Genomic DNA, 21,142 nt, shown 5'->3' with positions numbered 1-21,142 from the left:
GCAGTATGGAGGGAATTCCTGTCTAAGTCTCACCAACCAGCCTCTGATTGCCTCAAAGGCTGTCTCAACAGATAAAAGGTCTTGGGGAATATTGTGGAAATGTCATTTCTGGGCTGTGTCTACAGGTGTGGTTTTGGGTTTTTTTTAACTACTAACTCTGTGATACTTTTTAACTTCTGAAAAACTTGAAGTCATCATACCACATTCAAGGAAGGACAGATAATTGTATTTCACAGTGCTCATTTTCTCACTGGAAAAGATGAGCAAAGTAAGAGATCTTTCTTAAAACAAACAAAAAAAAAAAAAAAGAGAGAGAAAAAAAGGATGAAGACTGGACAGCCAAACTTCTAGTTTTCAGTACCTGCAAAAATCCCCCAAGTGAATTTGTAAAATCAGGTAGTTTGCTATGTCTAGCAACCACCAGCATGTACCCAGCTCAAAGTCTAATTTTGAGTGCCAAGAGCAGTAGGGATAGAACTGATTAGTTTGGAACTGTTACTGAACTTGATGTGTATGGGGATTTTTCCACCATTTTCTACAAGCTATTTCAGTTTAGGAATTTGTTCCTTAAATTCTGAGCCTTGCTTGCAAGCCTGTCAAAGGTGATACAACTCAGTTTTATCTCCTTCAATGCTGTTAATGGTTATTCTGTAACAAGCGTGTGTTATTTCTCACAAACACACAAAATACCAGAAATAAGCTGTCTCTCTTTTCAGAATTAACATTTATGGTTGGAGTATTTTTTTTTCTTTCTCCACAGTGAACAGTGGAGCCCCTAAGCTGGTCTAGCCCACCTGGAAAATTATTTGGGATGAGAGCGAGCTGTAAAATATACTTTGTCCTGTTTGTTTGGCCGTACCGGTGTATCATATTGCACTGAAACCAGTAGTCCCTTCTTCCTTTCATTGTTATTAAGGTGCTCACCCATTTAAAAGTCCAAAAGAGTTTTTTATACTCACAGTATGTATCTCACCTATATGTCTTTTACTTTCTTCCCACAGGAGAGAAAGAATATATAGCTGAAAAACTAGAGCATATTTCTCGATCAGGATTTCAAGGCAGGAAGCAAGCCTGCCTGCCTGGACTGCCAGAAGTTACTCTACACTCAAAAACCTTTCCTGGGACTAGTGAAACAGTTATTCAGCCACACTCTCGCTGAGAAGGTTTTCACACCACACTGAAACAATGAATTTCCTCCGGAGACGTCTCTCAGACAGTAGTTTCGTGGCAAATTTGCCCAATGGCTACATGATAGACTTGCAGCGCCCTGATAACTCCACGAGCTCCCCGGTTTCTCCTGCCACGGAGAGAAAGCATCTGCAGCCCCCACAGCCCTCACATTCTTCCTCTACTGGCACCAGCATCTTCAGCTCTATCTCCAGTGCCATGAAGCAAACGACGCAAGCGGCTGCAGGGCTAATCGACCACTCAGTCAGCCCCACACCACCTCTGGCCCAGAAACCCAAGATCCTCCTGGTGATCGATGATGCACACACAGACTGGTAAGTCATCCCAGTCCTCCCTGCTGAATTCAGTTCCACAAAGTTTGGGGGATGATCTGGGAAGTGCAGGGCAATTGCAGGGGAGTAAACAGATACTTCCACATCTAGGTCATCACCTCTGGAACCAAGTTCATGTCTGTCTGTTGACTTGTGTAAATGGCTGAGTAGGTGCTTCTCTCACCTTTCTTGAAAGAAATATTTGTTTGGTACGCATTGGCAAACTTCTTTGTAGTCCAAATATATGAGCACACACAGGATATTCTTGGCTCAACAAGCTTAGCTGAGCTGTCACATCTGGCAGTGGTTCTAGAGGTCACAGCTGAAGGTATGTTAGTGATACAGTACAGAATTTTAGCCTACTGTTTGTGCTGGTGCCAAAAGAGAAAAAAGAGTCCACCTCTCCCTCTCTTGAGCTTTTCTCTGCTTGCAAATTTGTATAGAAATTAATAAAAGATAACCCAAGCTTACTACTACCACAGTAATGACATGAGTTTACCGACTGGTCAAGGACCTTTTAATTGCTAAGCATAGTGGCTATTGGCAAAAGACTCACAGGCTCAGATAAGCCTCAGGTGTGACTGGTTCACACAGGTCTTTGTTTACAAACAAATCTTTGGAAGTCTGTTTGCTGCAATATTGGGCAGCAGAGGGCATTTTCCAAAGGGCAAGGCAACTGATGTCTTCTGAAGTGTTAGAGAAATAACTGACTGCTTACAACGTGCTTCCTTTCAAAGACAGCTGGTTTAGAAAGCTTTTGGCAAGCTGGCCAAGAGATCTATTTTGAGGAAAATCCTGAGCGTATACTGAGGAGATGCTTATTGTTTTATCTGCCAACTTGTTATGACACAGAAAAAAAGGAAAGGGTAGCACAGGCAAGGGGACCGTACTGAAGGTTTCAAACTGAAAGAAGTTGGGTTACCAGGTCTTGTGCAAGAGAGATTATTTTATTGGTCTTTTCATCCCACACCATTCTTCAGTAAAGTGGTCACCTTTGGTCTTCTCTGTTTCCACAGCAGAGTGGGGACAAGGTCAGACCTGCCTTCCTGGCTATACCTTCACAAAGCAGGACATTAACTCTCAGCTAAAAAGGGGCAATGGCTGAATGCAACTAGACCAGGCTTCTTTAGCCAACCTGAAGTAAGAGAATGGAAACAGTTGGATTTTTTCTGAAAGGAAAAAATATCTTTTTAACTGAAAGACCTTCATAAGGTGTACATCTTATCAAATGTTTCACTGGTCTTTTATCACAGTAACAGTCTCTTAACACCAAATAGTTCAGTCGGCAATGCCAGCGTGACTCAACCCTGATTTTTCCCTTCCTGGGTGCACCCACAAGTCTCCCAGCAGGCTGATACTGACCTCCATTTCTGAGCAGCATTTTTGCAGTTCCTTGAAGATGCTGCCAGGTGGCAGTCCCTTAACGTAGCATCCTCCAGCTGGGGACGAGAGTGCCTCTAATGCACAGCTCTAGCATCTGGGGCTTAGCCGGCACTGCTTAGTCCAAGCACTGTAATCAGAGAGGAAAGCCCTAGCTCAAAAGCCAATCTAATTTTTCCGTGACATTAAAGGTGGTATTCTGTGCATGAAGAGGTTGGACCCTGTTGCAATGTTTTCATGTTTTAAAATACATGCTACATTCAAATTTTTGCCTTTATATCTCCCAACTACTGTTCTGCCATGCAGCCTTGCCCAAGGAGCAGCAGCTGGGAGATGGAGAGAGGAGATATGGCCACCCATGCTGCCTTCACTCGTGTGTAAGCACTCCACACATCCTGCTGCCTTGGCTATTCGTCTGCTGTCTGTGACTTACACAGCAGTTTCTACACATCGTATGGGACCTCTTTCATTTCTCCCAGCTCTCTGCCTCTATCCACAGGCTTGCAGACACGCTGCTTGCAAAGGCTCCCTGCCTTCTCTCTCTCTAAGATTGTGAGGGTACTGAACAAAATTTGTGTGTGCATTCATGACTGTTACTTGACATATGTATGACATGAAAAGCAAGAAAACAGCATTACTAACTCTTGCCTGACACAGATTTCCATGGCTCCTTTGTAGCATCGACAAAACCACATGCCTAGAAACTTCCCCAGCCTAAAGGTAGCATGGTCCTTTCTGAGAGAGCATACCAATGCAACCACTCCGGTAGGCCAGGAGTGCTACTTGGCAGTTGACTTCTGTGTCTCCAGGAAACTCAGTGAGCCCTTGAGAGCAGCAGCGGAGAGTAGTGGCTCCATGCATGTTTATTCTTGGTGAGGTACTTTTGAGCAATGCCAGTCATCAGCTTGGTCTCAGCCAGGGTGTTATGTGAGCTCAAGCAGACCAGCCGAAGGCAGCAGTGTTTGCCTTGTGATGGCACAGCTGAAGAAGATGGTTATCCAGGAATTATGTCTATCCATTCTGCAACATGTGCAGAAACAGTCCCAGGCTTTGGGGGCTGATAAACAACATGTTTAACAACATGCTGGTTGATTTGGGGTTTGGAAGAAGTGTAATGTTTGCAATGCATTTCACCTCTGCTTGCTCTGGTTCTTGCTATTTGCGAAACTTTTGTATTTGGTTTTCAAGAAACCTTTTCCTTCTCCTTTTGAAATAGTTAATTCTAGTAGAAAAGATCCCCAAGAAACAGCTACTGAAGTGCTACCTTTATTTTAAGGGCAAGGAGCTTCCATAGTGCCTTCTCCTCTGCAGCAAGTTACGTGGGGTTTACAACAAGGACAAGCTTGTTCACAGACAGGAAGGGTGAGAGACGGTGGAATCTGCCATTAGATTTCTCTTCTCTAAATAAAAACACTTTCTCATAATTGGAGACTGTAGCAATACCAGACATTAATTTATCATCACTGTTTGTATTACAGCAGAGGCAAAGAGCTACAATTGTGGATTAGGAAGAGGTGTTGCACAAGTGCATGATGAAATGTTCTAACAACCCAAAAAAGCAAGCACATGTTGAATGCACTTTAGAATGACAAATGGCAAACCTTTCTGTTTTTAAGAAGCTACTGTGTCTCTGATGGTACAGTACAGCACTCAGCTTCTCTCAGAGGTCTGGAGGAAGCAAAGAGCACCCATGGCCTGTCTTCTTCCAGGAAAGCCTTACCACTCTTGACATGCAATATACTCTGGTTTATTCCAAAGGCAAGGTACTATAAAAATAACATGAGCTCCAGAGAAAAGGATCAGCTGCTTTCTGCATTAGCAGCAGTAAAAGAAAGGTACCTTCTATTAAAAGCAAGGGAACTCACCCAGCTTTCTGTTAAAGTGGCAACATTTTAACAAATTTTCCATCCTTTTCCAAGACCCATCTCAGGTGCATTGCAAGCAAATCTGCCACATGCAGGAGGTGCGTAAGAGGAAAACACTACCTGTACAGCTCACTCATGTTCTGGGGTGTGACAGGCAGCCCTCAGAGGCAACCACAGCATGAATGTATCTGTGCATTGGCACACTAGGGAAAAACTCTGCTTCTCTTCAGTCGTTTTGGTGCTTAGCCAGGTAGCTTCCACCTGTAGAATGAGGTACCTTCTTGTGAGATGGGAGGATCTGTGACATGAAAGACTTCCAAAATTGTATCCATGACTTACCTATAGCAGCTGTCAGGAAAATAAAGGGTCTCAGGTATGAATACATGCGCATGTGTGCACATTCAAACACAGAGTGAAAAGTGAGTGGGACCATGAGGAAGGGGGGTGGTAGAGCTCCATGCTGGAGCCAGCTCCAGTAGCCCAACCTCAGACAGGAGGAAAACATCCCACCTCTGGCAACTTCCTCACCCAACACACATTAAGTAAACTCATGCTTTTGCTGGATTGAATTTCTCAGCAGATCAAACAGGATTTAGTGCTGTGAATTGTTAGCCTCCATCCCCTGTGAAAGCTCTCTAGCCTAATGCTTTGTGTTTAAATAACATATTTGGGAAGTGATCGAGCACAGCTAAGATTGCTGTTAGCAACATATGCTAAAAACATTTCTTACTGGAACAGACAGTGTAACAAAATTTTTCTTTTTACGTTTGTTAGATATCTTGGTTGCATTTTCAAAATATCTCCTGTTGCTTTTCAGAGCCATTAGTGTGTTTTGTCCAAATTTCAGGCTCTTTCATGTGCTGACGATGTTACATACAGTCTTCCACAAAATACAAGTGCCCTACCATCCAGCAGTTCTACATGTGAGGACTGTGACACATTTCATAGAAAAAAAAATAGCCATGGAGAATACTTTAGGAGACAAAAAACTGGTTGGTTTTTTTTTTTCCCTTTTAGTTTACAGACAAATCTGCCTGAACATACTGTGTCCAAAAATTTAAAGGTGATGGAAAAGAAAAACTATGATTAGTAGTGAATTAAATCCTCTTAATAAATCTGAAATGGTTCTTTGTGTAACAACAATGTCATGATTCAGTTCTAATTACTGAGTGACCTGAGAGGATTACTGTTTTATACTGTTCAGAGAAAATTACTCTCTTTTATTAAAACAAAACTATTTTTACTTCTGATAGTATATGACAATATTAGACCTTAAATATGTCACACAGAATCATAGAATGGTAGGGGTTGGAAGGTACTTTTAGAGATCATCTAGTCCAATCCCCCTGCTAAAACAGGTCCACCTAGATCAGGTCACACAGGAATGTGTCCAGGCAAGTTTTGAAAACTTTTAGAGCAGGAGACTCCACACCCTTCCTGGGCAGCCTGTGCCAGGGCTCCCTCACCTCAACAGTGAAATAGTTTTTCCTTATATTTAGGTGGAACTTTTTGTGTTCCAGCTTCTTTCCATTACACCTCAACCTGTCACTAATACAACAGAAAAAAAACGGATGCCCCAACATCCTGACATCCACCATTTAGATATTTTTAAATATTAATGAGATCCCCCCTTTCAGTCCCCTCTTGTCTAGAGTAAACACCCCAGTTCCCACAGACTTTCCTCATAAGAAAGATGCTCCAGCCCCCTGATCATCTTGGTGGCCCTGCACTGGACTCTCTCCAGCAGTTCCTTGTCCCTCTTGAGCTGGAGAGCCCAGAACTGGACACAGGACTCCAGATGAGGCCTCACCAGGGCAGAGTAGAGGGGGAGAAGAACCTCCCTTGACCTGCTGGCCACACTCTTCTTGATGCATCTCAGGAGGCCATTGGCCTTCTTGGCCATGAGGGCACATTGCTGGCTCATGGTCAGTTTATTATCAGCCAGGACTCTCAGGTCTCTCTCTGCAGAGATGTTCTTCAGCAGTTTGACCCCCAGCCTGTACTGGTGCATGGGGTTTTTCCTTCCTAGAGGCAGGACTCTGCACTTTTCCTTGTTGAACCTCATGAGGTTCCTCTCTGCCCAACTCTCAAGCTGGTCGAGATCCCACTGAATGGCAGCACAGCCTTCTGGGGAATCAGCCAGTCCTCCCAGTTTGGTGTCAGCAGTGCACTTGCTGAGGGTACACTCTGTCCCCTCATCCAGGTTGTTGATGAAGATATTGAACAAGACTGGCCCCAGAACCGATCCCTGTGGAACTCCACTGGCCACAGGCCTCCAACTCGATCCTGTGCCATTGATCACCACCCTCTGGGCTCTGTCATTCAGCCAGCTCTCGATCCACCTCACCGTCCACTCATCCAAGCCTGAGCTTTCTGATGAGGATGTTATGGGAGACGGTGTTATTTGTTGAAAAATTTATTGGTCAAGTAATAGCAGTCAAACACTAAATTTTGGTAACATCAGACTTCCTGAATGGCTTTCTTTTTTTCTTTTTTTTTTGTTTGCAAGGAAGATCTTTTCAAAAATATTCTGTGAGTCATTTAATGTTTTCAGTAGGCTGAAGATGATGTACTAAGACTCTCATTCAGAGGCATAGTTCTGTACCTAAGTTAATTAAATACAATAGGAAGTGCTGGACTAGCTTTTGGTTTTGAACTCACTATCATTTATCTTTATTATTACTACTTTTCAAGATTGATACTTCAAGATTCACCTCAGGAATTTGCAGTTAAATTGCAAAGTTTAGCCTCTATTTCCTGATAAGAAACCTGAAATCATGTACCATGGTGGCAACTGACAAAAAATTATGATGTATTAGCTTCTATTATACAGAGGTCATCTTTAAAGTTTTTACACAGCAGTTGTAAAATCTGTCTTAAAACCCACAACATTTTCATCATTTATCCATGTCTACTTGGGATTGAATGTTTCTGTTGCTATAATTCATGCCAAGTGTGACTTGAGGGGAAAATGGAATCTTAGGGAAAGAGGAGGCAAGTTTGTATTCAACACGTGTGTGTGCACACAGACTTGGAAGCAGCATGAAGAGTTCCTGTATTCCTTAGCATATAGGCATAGGGCTGAAAAGGAGGTAAGGCTGTCAAAGATATTAAATAATTTTCATTTATCACATCGCTTTCCAATCTGCTTGAGGTATATCATCATCGTGTCTGCCTGTATTTTTGTCCTGCATATGTAAAGCAACTTGGGATCTAATCCTCCTAAATGAAAGGTGATACAGAAATGTAAAGGATTAGTATCATTACAAAAATAGACGCAAGGAATATGGAAAACATTCCTCATCAGGTTATAAATATGCTAATGCAAGTCAAATCTGGGACTTTAATTACTTTACCAGAGTTCCTATAAATGCATAGAATTTAACCTCAGAATGTCCTGCCTAGTCCCATATATATTTAACAACAACAAAAAACATCCCTCAGATGTATTTCTCAAGGTTTGTGAGCCAGATTTCTTCTGCCTGAAAGCCAGCAGCCCTGCCTCAGTTAGCCCGGTTCCCCTGCTCCTCAAGTTCACAGAGGGCAGAAGTGGGCTGGAATAAAACATTGCACAATACTCAACAAAATGATACCCCTTGCAAACAGCTCTAGGCCGTACCATCTGCATTTAGCAACATGGAAATGTTCCAGTAGTGTACTATTTTGATAATATGCAAAATAAAACTGCTGCTTCGTGTTATACTTAAAGCAGCCCCCCATCTCCACTCCCCTCAGTTCTTTGTGGCTGGGAGGAATGTGGCCGCCATGTAGCCTGAGTGGGGGACCAGACCTACAGCAAAGTGTCCTTCCTATCCTGACAGATCAGAGAAGCACAAAGAGCTGTGCCCAAAAGCAATAACACTGCACTAACCTCTTCTCTTGGAGGGGGATGACTTTGATTACCCCCGTTTCATGAGCAGGAGGTGGCACAGGAAGATGCTGGGAGGCCAGTATTGTGTGGGACTCCTCAGTTTCTTGAATAGAAAGAGCAGCCTGAATGGATGTGTCTGCGATCATTAAAGTGCTGGTGGCTTGCCAACCCAGGTCTCCCCCGAAAACAAGCCTTCAGCTCCCTGAGAGAAAGGGACAGCTCACAAAGGCAAATTTAAAAAACCCTTCTCTCTTCCTGCCCCAAAGCTTCCCTTTCTGTGGGCATTCAAGCCAAGAAAAGTCTTCCAGCCCTGTAGGGTGGGTACCTCAGACCTTATCAAGGACTTCACCACAAGGACTTCCTTTGTACAAAAAAACCCCAATACCAAATCTTACCACCATTACAGCTCGATACAAACCTCTCAAGAGAGCTGTTTCTCTCTTCAATATGATCCTATAACTAATAATGCCTCAGGGGTTGTTTTACCATAATCAGAGAGGACTAAGTTTTTCCCAGAAGGTAACAAAGGCAGTTTGTTCTCATGGATCAACCTCAGACACTGAGGACTTACCTTTCAGCACAGCTCAGCTGGCTCTCAATTTGGTGGCTCCAGCAGGCCAGGTGGTGACCTGCACCAAGAGCAAGACAATCTCACCCCAGGGAGTCCTGGGACTGAGTGCAGCACCCCGAGGTTGTAGCTGAAACTTTTGTGGAGCTTCTGGAAAAGTCGGTGTATTAAGGGCTACCTTTTGACTCCACTCAAAACTTAGATTTACCTCTTGGTCCCTCCCTGACTGTTGGTACAGAGAAGGTACTCTCTCCTCCTTTCTGCACTTGCCTCTGGTACATTTATCCTGTAGTTCAGACCCTGTTTTCTGAGGTATTGAAGCACGATCTCTAGCATTCTGATATCTTTCTATCCCTGGCCCAAGGTACTCTTATAGAATAAATATTACATAGCGACCAGTCCATTTCATAGCAGAACAATGCATAAAGGTCTCTGGGCCAAAGCAGATATAGACAAAAGCTCTAGTAGATTGCACACCTTGGAATTTGTGGAGAGAATTTTTTCTCTTTCCCTATGTCCTGGGCAATCAGTACTTGACCATCTCAAAAGTCTTTCCCATTTGCAGCTGGGAACTGCTGAAACTGGGGAGAAGTGATAAAGGGGTTGAGATGTGGTCCCTGAAAGGAAAACCTTCCTTGTTTTCACCCCTGAAGAAAAAAGGGCACAAATGCATCTTTGCTCCCCCGTCCTTTCTCCACTGCCTTTATAGTTCGTAGGGGCTGGGGGGGTTGGAGCATTCCAGCGGCTGCTGGCCAGTATCCTGGAAACTGTCTCCTTTTTCCCAGTCCCAGCCCCTTTTATGAAGGAGACAATGCGGACATACAGTGAGCGCCTTGTGCATCACTTAGGCCCCCAGGCCCTTTGACACAGGGATTTTGTACAGTGGCAAACTCCCTCTCCTCCCTCCCTGAGGTCCCCACACACCCAATCCAGGGAGCTTCAGCCTTGTCTTTTCCAGGCTGATCCAAAAAGAAATTACATACTTTATTTTTCCCAAGCAGCTTGAGAGAAATATGTGTAATGTGATTCCAGGGAATAATTCTGATAATTCCAGAATTTACCTGTGAATCCCTTTAGCTTATTTATCCAGTTGTCTTCTTCACTATTTCTCTCCTTCTTTCTTCCACCTGCTCCCTTGCCCACCTCTCCTGAAGAGTCCTGAACATTTCCTCTCTCCTCAGCATTTTTTGCTCTGGTCTCTCTTCAGAGTGGGAAAGGTTACTTCCTGCTCAGGATGAGGTCTCCATCCAAAGTGTGGCTTGGCTTTCTTTGCTTGCTGTGTCTTGCTCCAGAGCACAAGCTCAGTCAGAGGATTTGGAGGAATTTGCCATTATAGTTTCCCAGTGTCCCTCTTTGGCACTCTTTCAATGATACTGAGCACATTTCAAATGCTTTGGTATTTGAGTTTCTTACAGGTGTGTTTGAAGTCTTTGATAAGCTCTGGCATCCTTTACTCAAACAGATACTTTACAAACTTCTAAGGGCACCAACATTAAACCTGGACTTAATGAATTATGCTCTTACATAGGTGATCGGAGGGGAGTTGATCATTTATTTTCCCCGATACTATTAGGTATACACCCTGTATCTGACATAAAATTGTGTATATACTTCCTCCACCGTGGTCACTGAGGCAGACTGGCACTGTTTCATGTCAGCTCTGGAAAATAAGTAAGTTTTTATTCTTTCCAAATTACTTCATAAGAAGAGGTATCAGGTTTCTTGTGGCCCTGTAATCATGTCAGGGCTGAGGCAGAAAGCAGAAGTTATGTTTGTCTGGTGCACTTGCATCCAGAAAATATGTTCTTCTCCAGAGCTTGCGGCTTCTTCATCACAAAGAGAGAGTTTCAAGACAAGCTTTCTCCCTGGAAGCCAGGGCAGACCTTTGTCTGTTTATGTGGTGCTTCCACCATCTCAGCCAGTGTGGCCACATTTAAATACATTGCCTAGCACTGTAAATCCCACCCAGGAACCGCTCTTGAGCATGGCCCTGCAGTTTTCTTCAGTCAAAACATGTTTACATGCTGATTTACTCAGATCACAGCAACCGCACCACCCCATCTTCACTCTGCCTAGACAAATTATTACGCTGTTCTGAACATCTGACATGATTTAATGAAAGGATGGCCAGCCAAGTGGTGGTCAGTGATGCAGACTGCCCAAGAGAAGGGTCGGGTTTGTGTGGCCATTGCCTTGCCCAGTAGCCTTCTCTCTGATGCCAGATGGAGGCACTCCCAGGGTGATGGGCTGCTCCTCTGATCACTGGCAGCTGGCTATGCTGCAGGTGAATAGGGATGCTTATGACACTCCCCAGAAAGGCTTTTGGTGCCGCTCCCCAGTTACATTACAAACTTCCTAGATAACCCTGCAGCATATCACTTCATAGGCAGAGGTCTGAAAGAGGCTTGCTCAGGTCATTTTGGGGCAGAGAACATCCACAAATTTCTTACACAGTCTCACCTGCCAGAAATATCCATTTACATTTCTCCTACATCCCCACAAGAGAAGCCTGGTCTTACTTTCCTCTGTCTCATGTCCACTGTAGGGACCAGAAACCATCTCATACATTGTGTGGTACTGATCACTCTCTTTCTTACAATGGAGGCATCATGGTATTTCCACGGCATCTGCAATAATTCCAGTTTGCTTGAAATTTCAGGGGCTTCAGGGTAAGGCTAAAGCTATTTTTCATTTCAACGTGATAGCCTCTACTGCCCACGGGCTCCAAAACTGCAGGTGCGAATTGAAATCATAACTCCATTTGTTTTAGAGATGTTTCAGTAAGAAGTGTTTCATTCATACCCTGGGCTGTGTCAAAATGATGAGCTGACCAAAATATTTGACTGCAAATTGCTTAGCACCTCTAGTCTTCAGAGACACTCAGAGCAGATTAAGCCTCCTGGGGGGCTGTCTTTGAAAGAAAGTGATATATTGTGCTGTTAAAAGAAAGTTATCTGATACTCAGGGTGAGATAACACATGTAGATAGAAGAATAAGAAGGAGAGGTAATGTGGTATCTGAGTTGAGGCCCCTTGCTCTACTCCAAGAACTCCTCATGCCAGATCTGCCCTCTGTGTGACTATCCATGCACAGTGCCAGTACTGTAGAGGTGGGAGAGAGGATTTTTTAACCGTGTGAAAGCTAATTTCCTGGACTAGGCAGTGGAAGCTTCTTTGCTCCGTCTGTATTGGGCTGAAGGCTGTGGTTAATCACACTTCATTATGAGCTAAAGCAAAGCAGCACCAAGGAGTTTGCAACAAGCTGGTTGACAAAGAGGAGAGGCCATAGAGAGAGGAAGCGTGTTTCATAAATGTGAGTAAGGAGTATTCTTTATGAGTGTGCTGGGAACAAAAACAAGCTTGTACCAGTGAATAGTGATCCTCAAATTTCAGACCAGCTCCTGTGGGCCCACTTAAAGCTTATTCCACTTTTGGAGAAGTCATGGGTTCCAGCAATATCCCCAATGTTTGGGAGCAAGAAATGTTTCCAGACCCTCTAGAGCCATGCCTTTCAGAAATTTGATGGAGTTATTAAGTGCATTTAGTGTTCCTGTTCATTTTAGAGGCGTGATGTTTCAGCTTGTCTGCAGTTGCTCTTTTTTTCACGCAACACTCATAAATTCAAAAAAAGGGAGGAAAAGTGGCCAGAGCTCTGCTTTTTATACTGGACAGGAATCGTTTGAGCCACTTGGTCTTGATCACACATGGCTGCTACACTGTCTCTCACTGACATCTACAGAGAGATCTTACTAGCACCATGCTGATGGATGGGCTGTCTGGGAAGGGAAGCTTGACACAGCCTTCAGATACCTCTGTTAGAAAGAAGTGGAAAATTTTTTATCGTTTTTATGTCTTTTTATAATAAACTGAAAAGTTTTGACTTGGTTATGAGCCAGAATGACAAAACAAAACAACATTTTTATTTACATTTCACATTTATGGGGGAAGGGAGGACTCGGTTGAAAACTGCTATGTTTCAGCCATGGGGGAAATTGCCTTCCTACCGTCTCTCCTGTTTTTTATTGGAACAAATAGACACATAGTAAAAATGTGAGCCAGTTTCTTTTTTTGTTAATACTGTAAACCAGGGAGCAAAGGCGGCTTCCCCTCATTTTCCTTTACTTCTTTATTCTGTCCTCTCTCTGCCAATTGGAAACAACGCAGAGAGTTACTTTGTCTCTGGAAACAGCTCTTGCAGGGCTTAACTGTGTTTTCAATGCTTTCTAAATAGAAGAGCTTTTTGGAACTTACATGGTGTTTCTGAACTTTTAGGGGGGAGGTCTGAGAAAATAAATTCATATTTTCTTCTGTCAAGCATGTTTGGTGAGGAGAAGAATTGGGGAGAAATTTTCACAGGGGAAATTATATTGGCAATTTCCCTGGTGACTAATCAGTAGAAAGGGCATTATACACAAATATGAATAAAAAAGGTAAAACTGCCTGCACTTTTCCTATGTTGTTTTTTTCTCCAACACTACTGCCAGCCTTTCTCCTTCATTAACAACTAATCCCGCAGAAAGTACTTTGTTGTCTGAATAACACAGGCAGTACAGGCAGAGGTAGTGGAAAGTAGATGTCCTTCCCATGACACTGTTCAACTCCAAAGCAAACGTAATTTACCTCAGTTCAAGTGAAGACATCCCTCATTATTGGCAGTGTAGATGCAGGCAATGTTTCACTAAATCAGTAGCAGAAGACCAACAGAATTGAAAAGCAGCCCTGTAGTGAGAGAGCAGCAGAATAGGCTTCACAAGTACTTCAGCTATGAAGATAAAGATCTATGCTCAACATCAGAAGAAGTTTTGATGCCAGGCCACATGTTGTTCTCCTTCTTTTACAGAATAAAGATTTAGTATTGAATGAGATACAGTAAGGAATCATTGATTAGAGTTTTAGCTCTGGAAAAGATTAGGAGAGCATTTGGTTTTGAGCTTGAAAATAAAATGAAAAAGTCACAAGCCTTGAAGGAACTTTCCAATGTGGTTTTCATCTGGTTTGGCAGGTTTCTCCTGGAGAACAGTAAGATGAAAGAAGATAGCATTTATGAAAACATGCTGTGACCTGGACAGAAATTGTTCAGCAAAAAGGGAAATGCAGAAGCAAAATAGTATGTAAAGAAAGAAAGAAAGACAGAAAGAAAGAAATCTTTAACTATGTTTGTGCCATTTCTTCTGCAGGGCCAAGTATTTCCAGGGGAAGAAGGTGAATGGAGAATTTGATATCCGAGTGGAACAGGTCAGTGACAACTGAATTTGGCCTTAAGAAATGTGTGTTGACGGGGCTGAGGTCTTACTGACAGATAATCTGTGGATATTTCTTCTCTTGAAGAAAAGAACTAATAAAGAGTTTTAAGATTTCCATTTTATAGAATTGTGGAAGCTATAAATCAAAATGCCTTATTGGGGCATCCATTAGTCCTTCCTGCTTTTGCAGAATCAGTTGCCGTTTCACCTTAAAATGAAATTTTATTTTCTGGTGGTGGGGTTATAAATTGTTCCATTGGAGGACTACCTCATAGCTCCATATATATACCTGAAAACATGCAAAGCCAGTATTCCATAGTACGTGTTGGTGATGTTATGTTCCAGATGCAGGCTCTACAAATCTGACTTACTTTGATTTAAGCCTGAAGCCTTTGCTTTAAGTATGCAAACTACATATGGCAAAATCTTTTTATCTGTTTTAAGTCCATAGGAACCATAAGGAGGCTCATGACTTGTTTTCTGATATGCTTAGCAGGACATTGGACAAATTCTCTTTCTCTGTTAACCTTAGTACCAGCCATTCAGTTCAGTTAAAAACTCTTCATGTTGGGGTCTGTCCTCTCCTCTGTGTGTTGGTGCAGTGCCTATCAAAATGAAGTCCCAGTATTGACTGACTTTGGATGATGTTGTCGATGTAGAAATTATTGTTAATAATCATCTGGAGGCACATAACTTGAAAGCAGGCATAAAAAGAGAGAGGTGTAGAGATAAGCTGATGAACCTGAAGGAATCATATGCTTGTTTTATACACATTAGAGCTATAAAAGTGTTTGAATGGATAAAGCAAGCTGGTGAACGTTGTTTAAATGACCTGATATTTTTTGGTTTTATAAAGCTGTTGATTCTGTATCACATGTGTGTGTGCACGTGCACGTGCATGTGTGTGTGTGTGTATAAATATTAATGAAGTGGTTTTTAAGACTTTCTTAGGACTCATTGCACTTGATAAGGTCTTCTTTCTCTTTTCAAAGGTGTGCTGTCTAGTTGCTGAGGACTATACATGAGCACACATCTTCTGATCAAAGTCTGTGTCTGGGACAGAAAAGTTAGCAAGTCTTTTTTCCTTTTTTTTTTTTGCAACTATGATACTATGGACACTTAATTTTCCTCATTTTACTGTTATCATATTTATCAGTATTGGTCAGTACAAGCAAGAGCAATTCTCACTTGCGCTTTCTAATCAAAGTCTTTATTTTTCTGGCTACAGCAGTAAATGTTCTGAATGAGAATAGGAAAAAATAAATAAAAATCATACTTCTGACACAGAAGCATGGAATCAAATAACTCAGATTTGGCCTTCAAACCTCTGATCCAATCCACTCTGCCACTCAAAACAGGGTCAGCTTCAAAGTTAGACTTGATATTCTTCAGAAGGACCTGATAATTCTTTCCTCAACCTCCAGCCTCTGCCTTTCCCCTCACACTTCCTCCTCAAATGTTATTGCACTTGAGGTTCTTATAAAGGAACTATGTTTAAATGTCCGTGAGTGGAGAAAGACAGAAGTGGACTCTTGAACCCTGATGGGTTAAACCCAGTAAAGACCCTTGTCATGGTCACTAGGTCACTTATCTTGTTTCCCCAAGGACTCTTTCAGGGAGACTTTTCCAGTCTGTCTCTTGAAATCCTTCACATAGGCTGAATGTTCATTTGAGAGGAGGTCCTAAATTGTTCCAAGCAAAGACAATAAGGCTGGTGTGACTGCTGGTGGGGACCATTGTCAGGCCCCTTGCAGCCTTCTTTACTCAGAGCTGGCTGCAACATTCCCTAAGGGAATGAAATGTGCAGTGAGTAGGAGAGTTGAAGAACAATGAACAAGGTTCCTGGCTGCTTCCCCTCACCCCCTCCCTGCTCCTCAGATCAGGCAGCTGAGCCTCCATGTAGTGGGCAGGGAGCAGCTCTTGACTCCTCCAGACCTCAAAAGCAGAAGGGACAGCGGCTTTCCCCAGCTGGATCACTGTCTGTCAAGGGAAACACAGAAGCTGCATTGTCAGGGCAGTCCTTGAATCTGACCTCAGGCCACTCTGCATATCATTGAGGCCAAGAGAGAGCCACTTCTTTCTTCAAATGCTGGCTTTTTGTCCCCTTCTATTTTTGCCCATCCATCCTTCTTCAGTATTTCTTCATATTTAACTTTTATTCATTGCTTCTGTACTGATTATCTGGAGACTTCTTCATCCTCTTCCTCAGAAGCACAATCCAGGGGCCTTAAACTGTTGTGGAACAGATCCCTTGGGACTGAAAGCAGACCCTCTCAATCTGAAAACAAATGTTCTCCCCTAGTCTCCTGACAGAAAGAAAAAAGTAAAGCAAGGAATTATTGTGTTTAACAGCCTGGTCTACATCTTTCTGTTTAAGTTCCCAACTCATCAGTCTTCACTACTGTAACTGTCTCATGAGGTACACAAGCCCTAAGCTGGCTATTCAGTTCTGCATAAACTTTGTATTGGATCAAGCTTTGACTCTCAGGAAGCTCTTCATCCACTTGGTCTGCTCAATAAGTTAATTTTTTCAGTTTTCCATTTGACCCTGCTTCAGATATCCACACATTATTGACTCAGACAGAAACACAATTTGCATTAGGAAAATATTTTATAGGAGAAACTCTTTAGATCTTGAAAGCCAAATAACAAAAAATTTCGAATGGCAGAAAGCAGTGAAAGGAAATATCCAAATGTTAAGTACACTTGAAAAACCACATTGGGAAAAAGCAGGTGCCCTATTTTTTCTGACAGTGGTAATTTTTTTGCCATTCTTTCAAGATGCTTTGTAGTTGGTTTAAACTAAAGGAAGAATTTGCCTTGTTGCTTTTTCACTTCTTCTTTTATCTCTATTGCATCCTAATTCTTTCCTAGCAAGCCGTTTCAGTAATCTTTTGGGGAAGCAGAGCAGGACAGTAGGTGATACTTTAAGTCATGACATCACTTATTTGTAATGGAGCAGGCGTGCTGAAAGCAACTCTGTCTCTCCCTCTCTCAGCAGCGGGAAGTCAGCTATCTAATCTAGTTATACAGTCCTACAAGCTTTCTGAGCTGCCTCTCCTCCTTGGCTGTCATCCGAGGAATGCAAGACGTATGTGATCATGCTGTCTCTTTCAGTCTATCCCCCACACCCAACACTGTGGAAGGCATTGGCTGATTTCAGCCAAACTAGAGAAACAGGCAGAAGTTTCAAGACACTAAGTTTCTACAAGAGGTAAATTCGGTTTGTAATAGACATTGGATAATATGCAGGGAAGAGACTGTTAAATGCCATCCTGCATGCTCAGAGAAATGCTTCTGTAATTCTCAGCTTGTATGGACTCTTAGAGAAGGTTTTCTGGGTCTTTAGCACAGAATTGAATTGCATGATCTTGATGTCACTTTGTTCTTCAGCTAGGTCTACTATCACCAGCATGCTGTGGGCAGTGCCCAGTACCTGTGAACAGGAGAGGGAGTGGTCAGGGACACCCTCTCCAGTCTCTGCTGGCTGCTGTCCTTCATTAAAACAAACGTGAGACCTGACTTTGTTTCCACCTTTGTTTCTTCTCTTCTAATCTTCAGCATAGCACCCAAAACATGTTTCTTTATCTGCTTTAGAAGCCACAGGTTTTATTATTGCCCACCCTTGACTGAAACCTGGCCATACAATGTTGTTGCTTTCTCACTACTGGCTGCAGGGGCAGAGACGTACGGCTGACTGAGAGCTGGGGCAGTGGGAAACAAATGCAAGTGCGCTTCTGAGCCAGGGCCCCTTTTTCTTTAGAGGCAGACCTATTCCTTTTAAAACCCCAATGGCTTAAGTTTTATTCAGAGTGGGTAAACTCTTAAGTTTTAAGGAGAAACTGAACCTAAAAATACTGTTGCCATTTTATGCTAAATATGAGATTCTTAGATTTTGATCCGTGTTGTTGCTTTTACTTGCCTTTTGATTTCTAGCTTTTAGAACTGCAATGTATACATCTCCAGTTCTTTTCTCTAGAAATAGGAATAATAGCAAAATTATTTTAGAAATGAAAAGTGTAAGTTTGATTAAATGGCTCTAAGGCAAAGTTGAACTTAAAGAAGAATCTTAAAGTGCCATAGGAATTGACCAAATTGCTTTTTGTCTCACCTGAAATTAACTTTGCATTTGTCTCCTCCTTCCTTCACGGGCCACAGAATGGAAGGCATTAGGAAATGTAGTATCTTCAGGAAGAGCAGGAATTATACCATAGGCCTTGTTCTCTGTCAAACATTTTCCATTACTAGAGGCAACTTGTAGTAATTCAGCACCTCCTTCCCACCCTCTCTGCCCTGTCCCAGAGAAAACTAAGCCTTGCATGCTCAAACTATTTTATATGACTCTGAGGTTCCTCAGACATAACCCATGTGGGCATCTCCTTAGGCATTAGGCATGCCCCATACAGAAGGAGGATGCCACACGGCCATGTGTCACCTGCACCCAGGTACAAGCAGAAGGGGGCAGAAAAGATGGGACTGAAACCAGAACAACCACAGACCCATCAGACAGATTGTGACACTGGGCAGTGGCCTGATAAGTGGGACGCTTGCCACGTGTCTGGGAGAGAGATGTCCACAAAGGAGGAAATGTGAAAAGGAGGGTCACTGAGAAGACCATGGAGACCCGACTTAGGATAGGAAGCTGAGAGAGTTGAGTTTATCATACCAAAACAGAAGCTAAAGGAGACAAGGCTGCTATTAATAAATACGCTGGCTTAAGAAAGGGTTTTGTGGCATCGTGCCTGCATAGAATCATAGAATCATTACAGTTGGAAAAGACCTTTAAGATCACCAAGTCCAACCACTAACCTCACACTACCAAGCCTGTCACTAAACTAAACCATGTCCCTCAGCACCTCATCTATGTGTCTTTTGAGTATCTCCAGGGATGGTGACTCCACCATCTCCCTGGGCAGCCTGTGCTAATCTTTGATAACCATCTTGGTGAAAAAGTTCTTCCTCCAATCTAAACCATCCCTAGTGCAACTTGAACCCATTTCCTCGTGTTCTGTCATTCATTACTAGAGAGAAGAGATTGATCCCCACCTCACTACAGCTCCCCTTCAGGTAGTTGCAGAGACTGATCATATCTCCTCTCAGCCTCCTCTTCTCTAGGCTAAACATTCCCAGCTCCCTCAGACACTCCTCATCAGACTTGTTCTCCAGACCCTTCACCAGCTTTTTTGCCCATCTCTGAACATGTTCCAGCACCTCAGTGTCTTTCTTGTAGTGATGAGCCCAAAACTGAACACAGTATTTGAGGTGCAGCCTCACCAGCACCGAGTACAAGGGGGCAATCACTTCCTTAGCTCTGCTGATCACACCATTTCGGATACAAGCCAAGATGCCAACACACTGACCTAGCAGGCAACAGCAAGCAGTACTTAGAGAGAGTCTGCCACCTTCAAAGTACCTTACCTTCACAAATTTCCCAAAGGCATTTAAACATATTTAGAGACATCTTTCCAAGCATTAGCTAATTGATGATGGAGGGGGGTGAAAAGGGTGAAGAGAGAGTGGTGAGGCCAAAAGATTCTTCTAAATTTTTATTCCTGTTGTTTGCCCACCCGTCTCCTTCCCACCATTTCCTGCTATGACAAGGTGGATCCGTCTGTCCGTCTGACACACATTCTTCTCGTACAGCTCATTCAGTTGTTCCTACTGCCCAGTTTATTTTCAGGGAATGATTATTCAGTGAACTCCTATGTACACGCTTCTGGAAAAATCTTGTGGTATAGATTATGACTCCATTGGCAGCATTGTCAGGAAAAAAGTTGTACTTGGCACTCACAGAAGATAATTGTAATACAAATCATGAATTCCAGCTCCATTGTACTTCACATCCTAAAAAGATATTTTATGTGCAGCATAAAGTGGTCTTTTCAAAATGTAGAGTCTGATAGGTCAGTGTGTGATGAGTGGAAAATTAGCCTCTCATCAAATAACTGTGTAATTTTCATTCATTATATGATGAGGGTGTTTTTCCTTTTTTCCAACTGAAAGCCAGAGAGCAGTTCAAGAACAGCAACAGCAGTTCTCATAGCTTTGCCACATACAAGCATTCAGAAGCCATGAATAAAAGGGATCTGGAGAAATAGCAAGAATGACTCAAAAATCATTAATTTCTTAAATAAATAGTATCTTCATTTTTTTTTAAATTTATTTCCATTGGCTTGTGGAGGCTTGCAGAGTTCATCTTTTTGAGCTATTTCCTGGGATAAAAAGATTTAGAAATCTGCTTTTGCTAGAGCTCAAATTTTCAGACAGTCACACACAATTTCTGAAAAGAAAATTTAAGAGGCAATTCCAAATGCCGTCAGAGCTGATGCACCAAAACATATCCACACAGGTCAAAACACATGGACTTTCAGTGCTGTCTGTAGCCTAGGAGCGTGCATCTTGGCTTCAGGACTTGAAAAGTGCAATTGTGGAGGCTCCCCTTGGAGTATCCCCCTCCCAATCTGGACCTTTTCCATCCTTTTATCCCAGGGAACAATCACAGTATTGGGGGCAGCTGAGGAGCAGGGTGCCTCTGCAAAGGAAAATGTCTCAGGAGAGAAACATGGATGTGTAATCTCTAATTCTACATGCATGCACACACCAAGCATGCACAGACCCAGCCTTCAAACTGTTCACATCCATGTGATCTGTTAACTCTTCTGCCTGTGTGAGATTTAGGGATTGCTGCATTCCTCCCTGAAATGCTTGTGAATGGTT

General features: G+C 42.7%; 1 protein-coding gene across 1 annotated transcript in view; it reads left to right on the top strand.

The window, feature by feature from the left end:
- The first annotated feature begins 1,059 nt into the window (after nt 1-1,059).
- SYN3 (synapsin III) overlaps nt 1,060-21,142 on the top strand; it is a 176,760-nt gene continuing 156,677 nt past the window's right edge. Inside the window, exons 1-2 of the mRNA XM_062011848.1 lie at nt 1,060-1,502; nt 14,360-14,417. Of these exons, the coding sequence (XP_061867832.1) occupies nt 1,186-1,502; nt 14,360-14,417 (375 nt within the window). The 5' untranslated portion in view covers nt 1,060-1,185. The remainder of the gene's footprint in view (nt 1,503-14,359; nt 14,418-21,142) is intronic.

This window comes from Colius striatus, chromosome 1, assembly GCF_028858725.1.
Source record: "Colius striatus isolate bColStr4 chromosome 1, bColStr4.1.hap1, whole genome shotgun sequence".
Lineage (NCBI taxonomy): Eukaryota > Metazoa > Chordata > Aves > Coliiformes > Coliidae > Colius > Colius striatus.
This window is presented reverse-complemented; position numbering and strand designations above follow the sequence as displayed.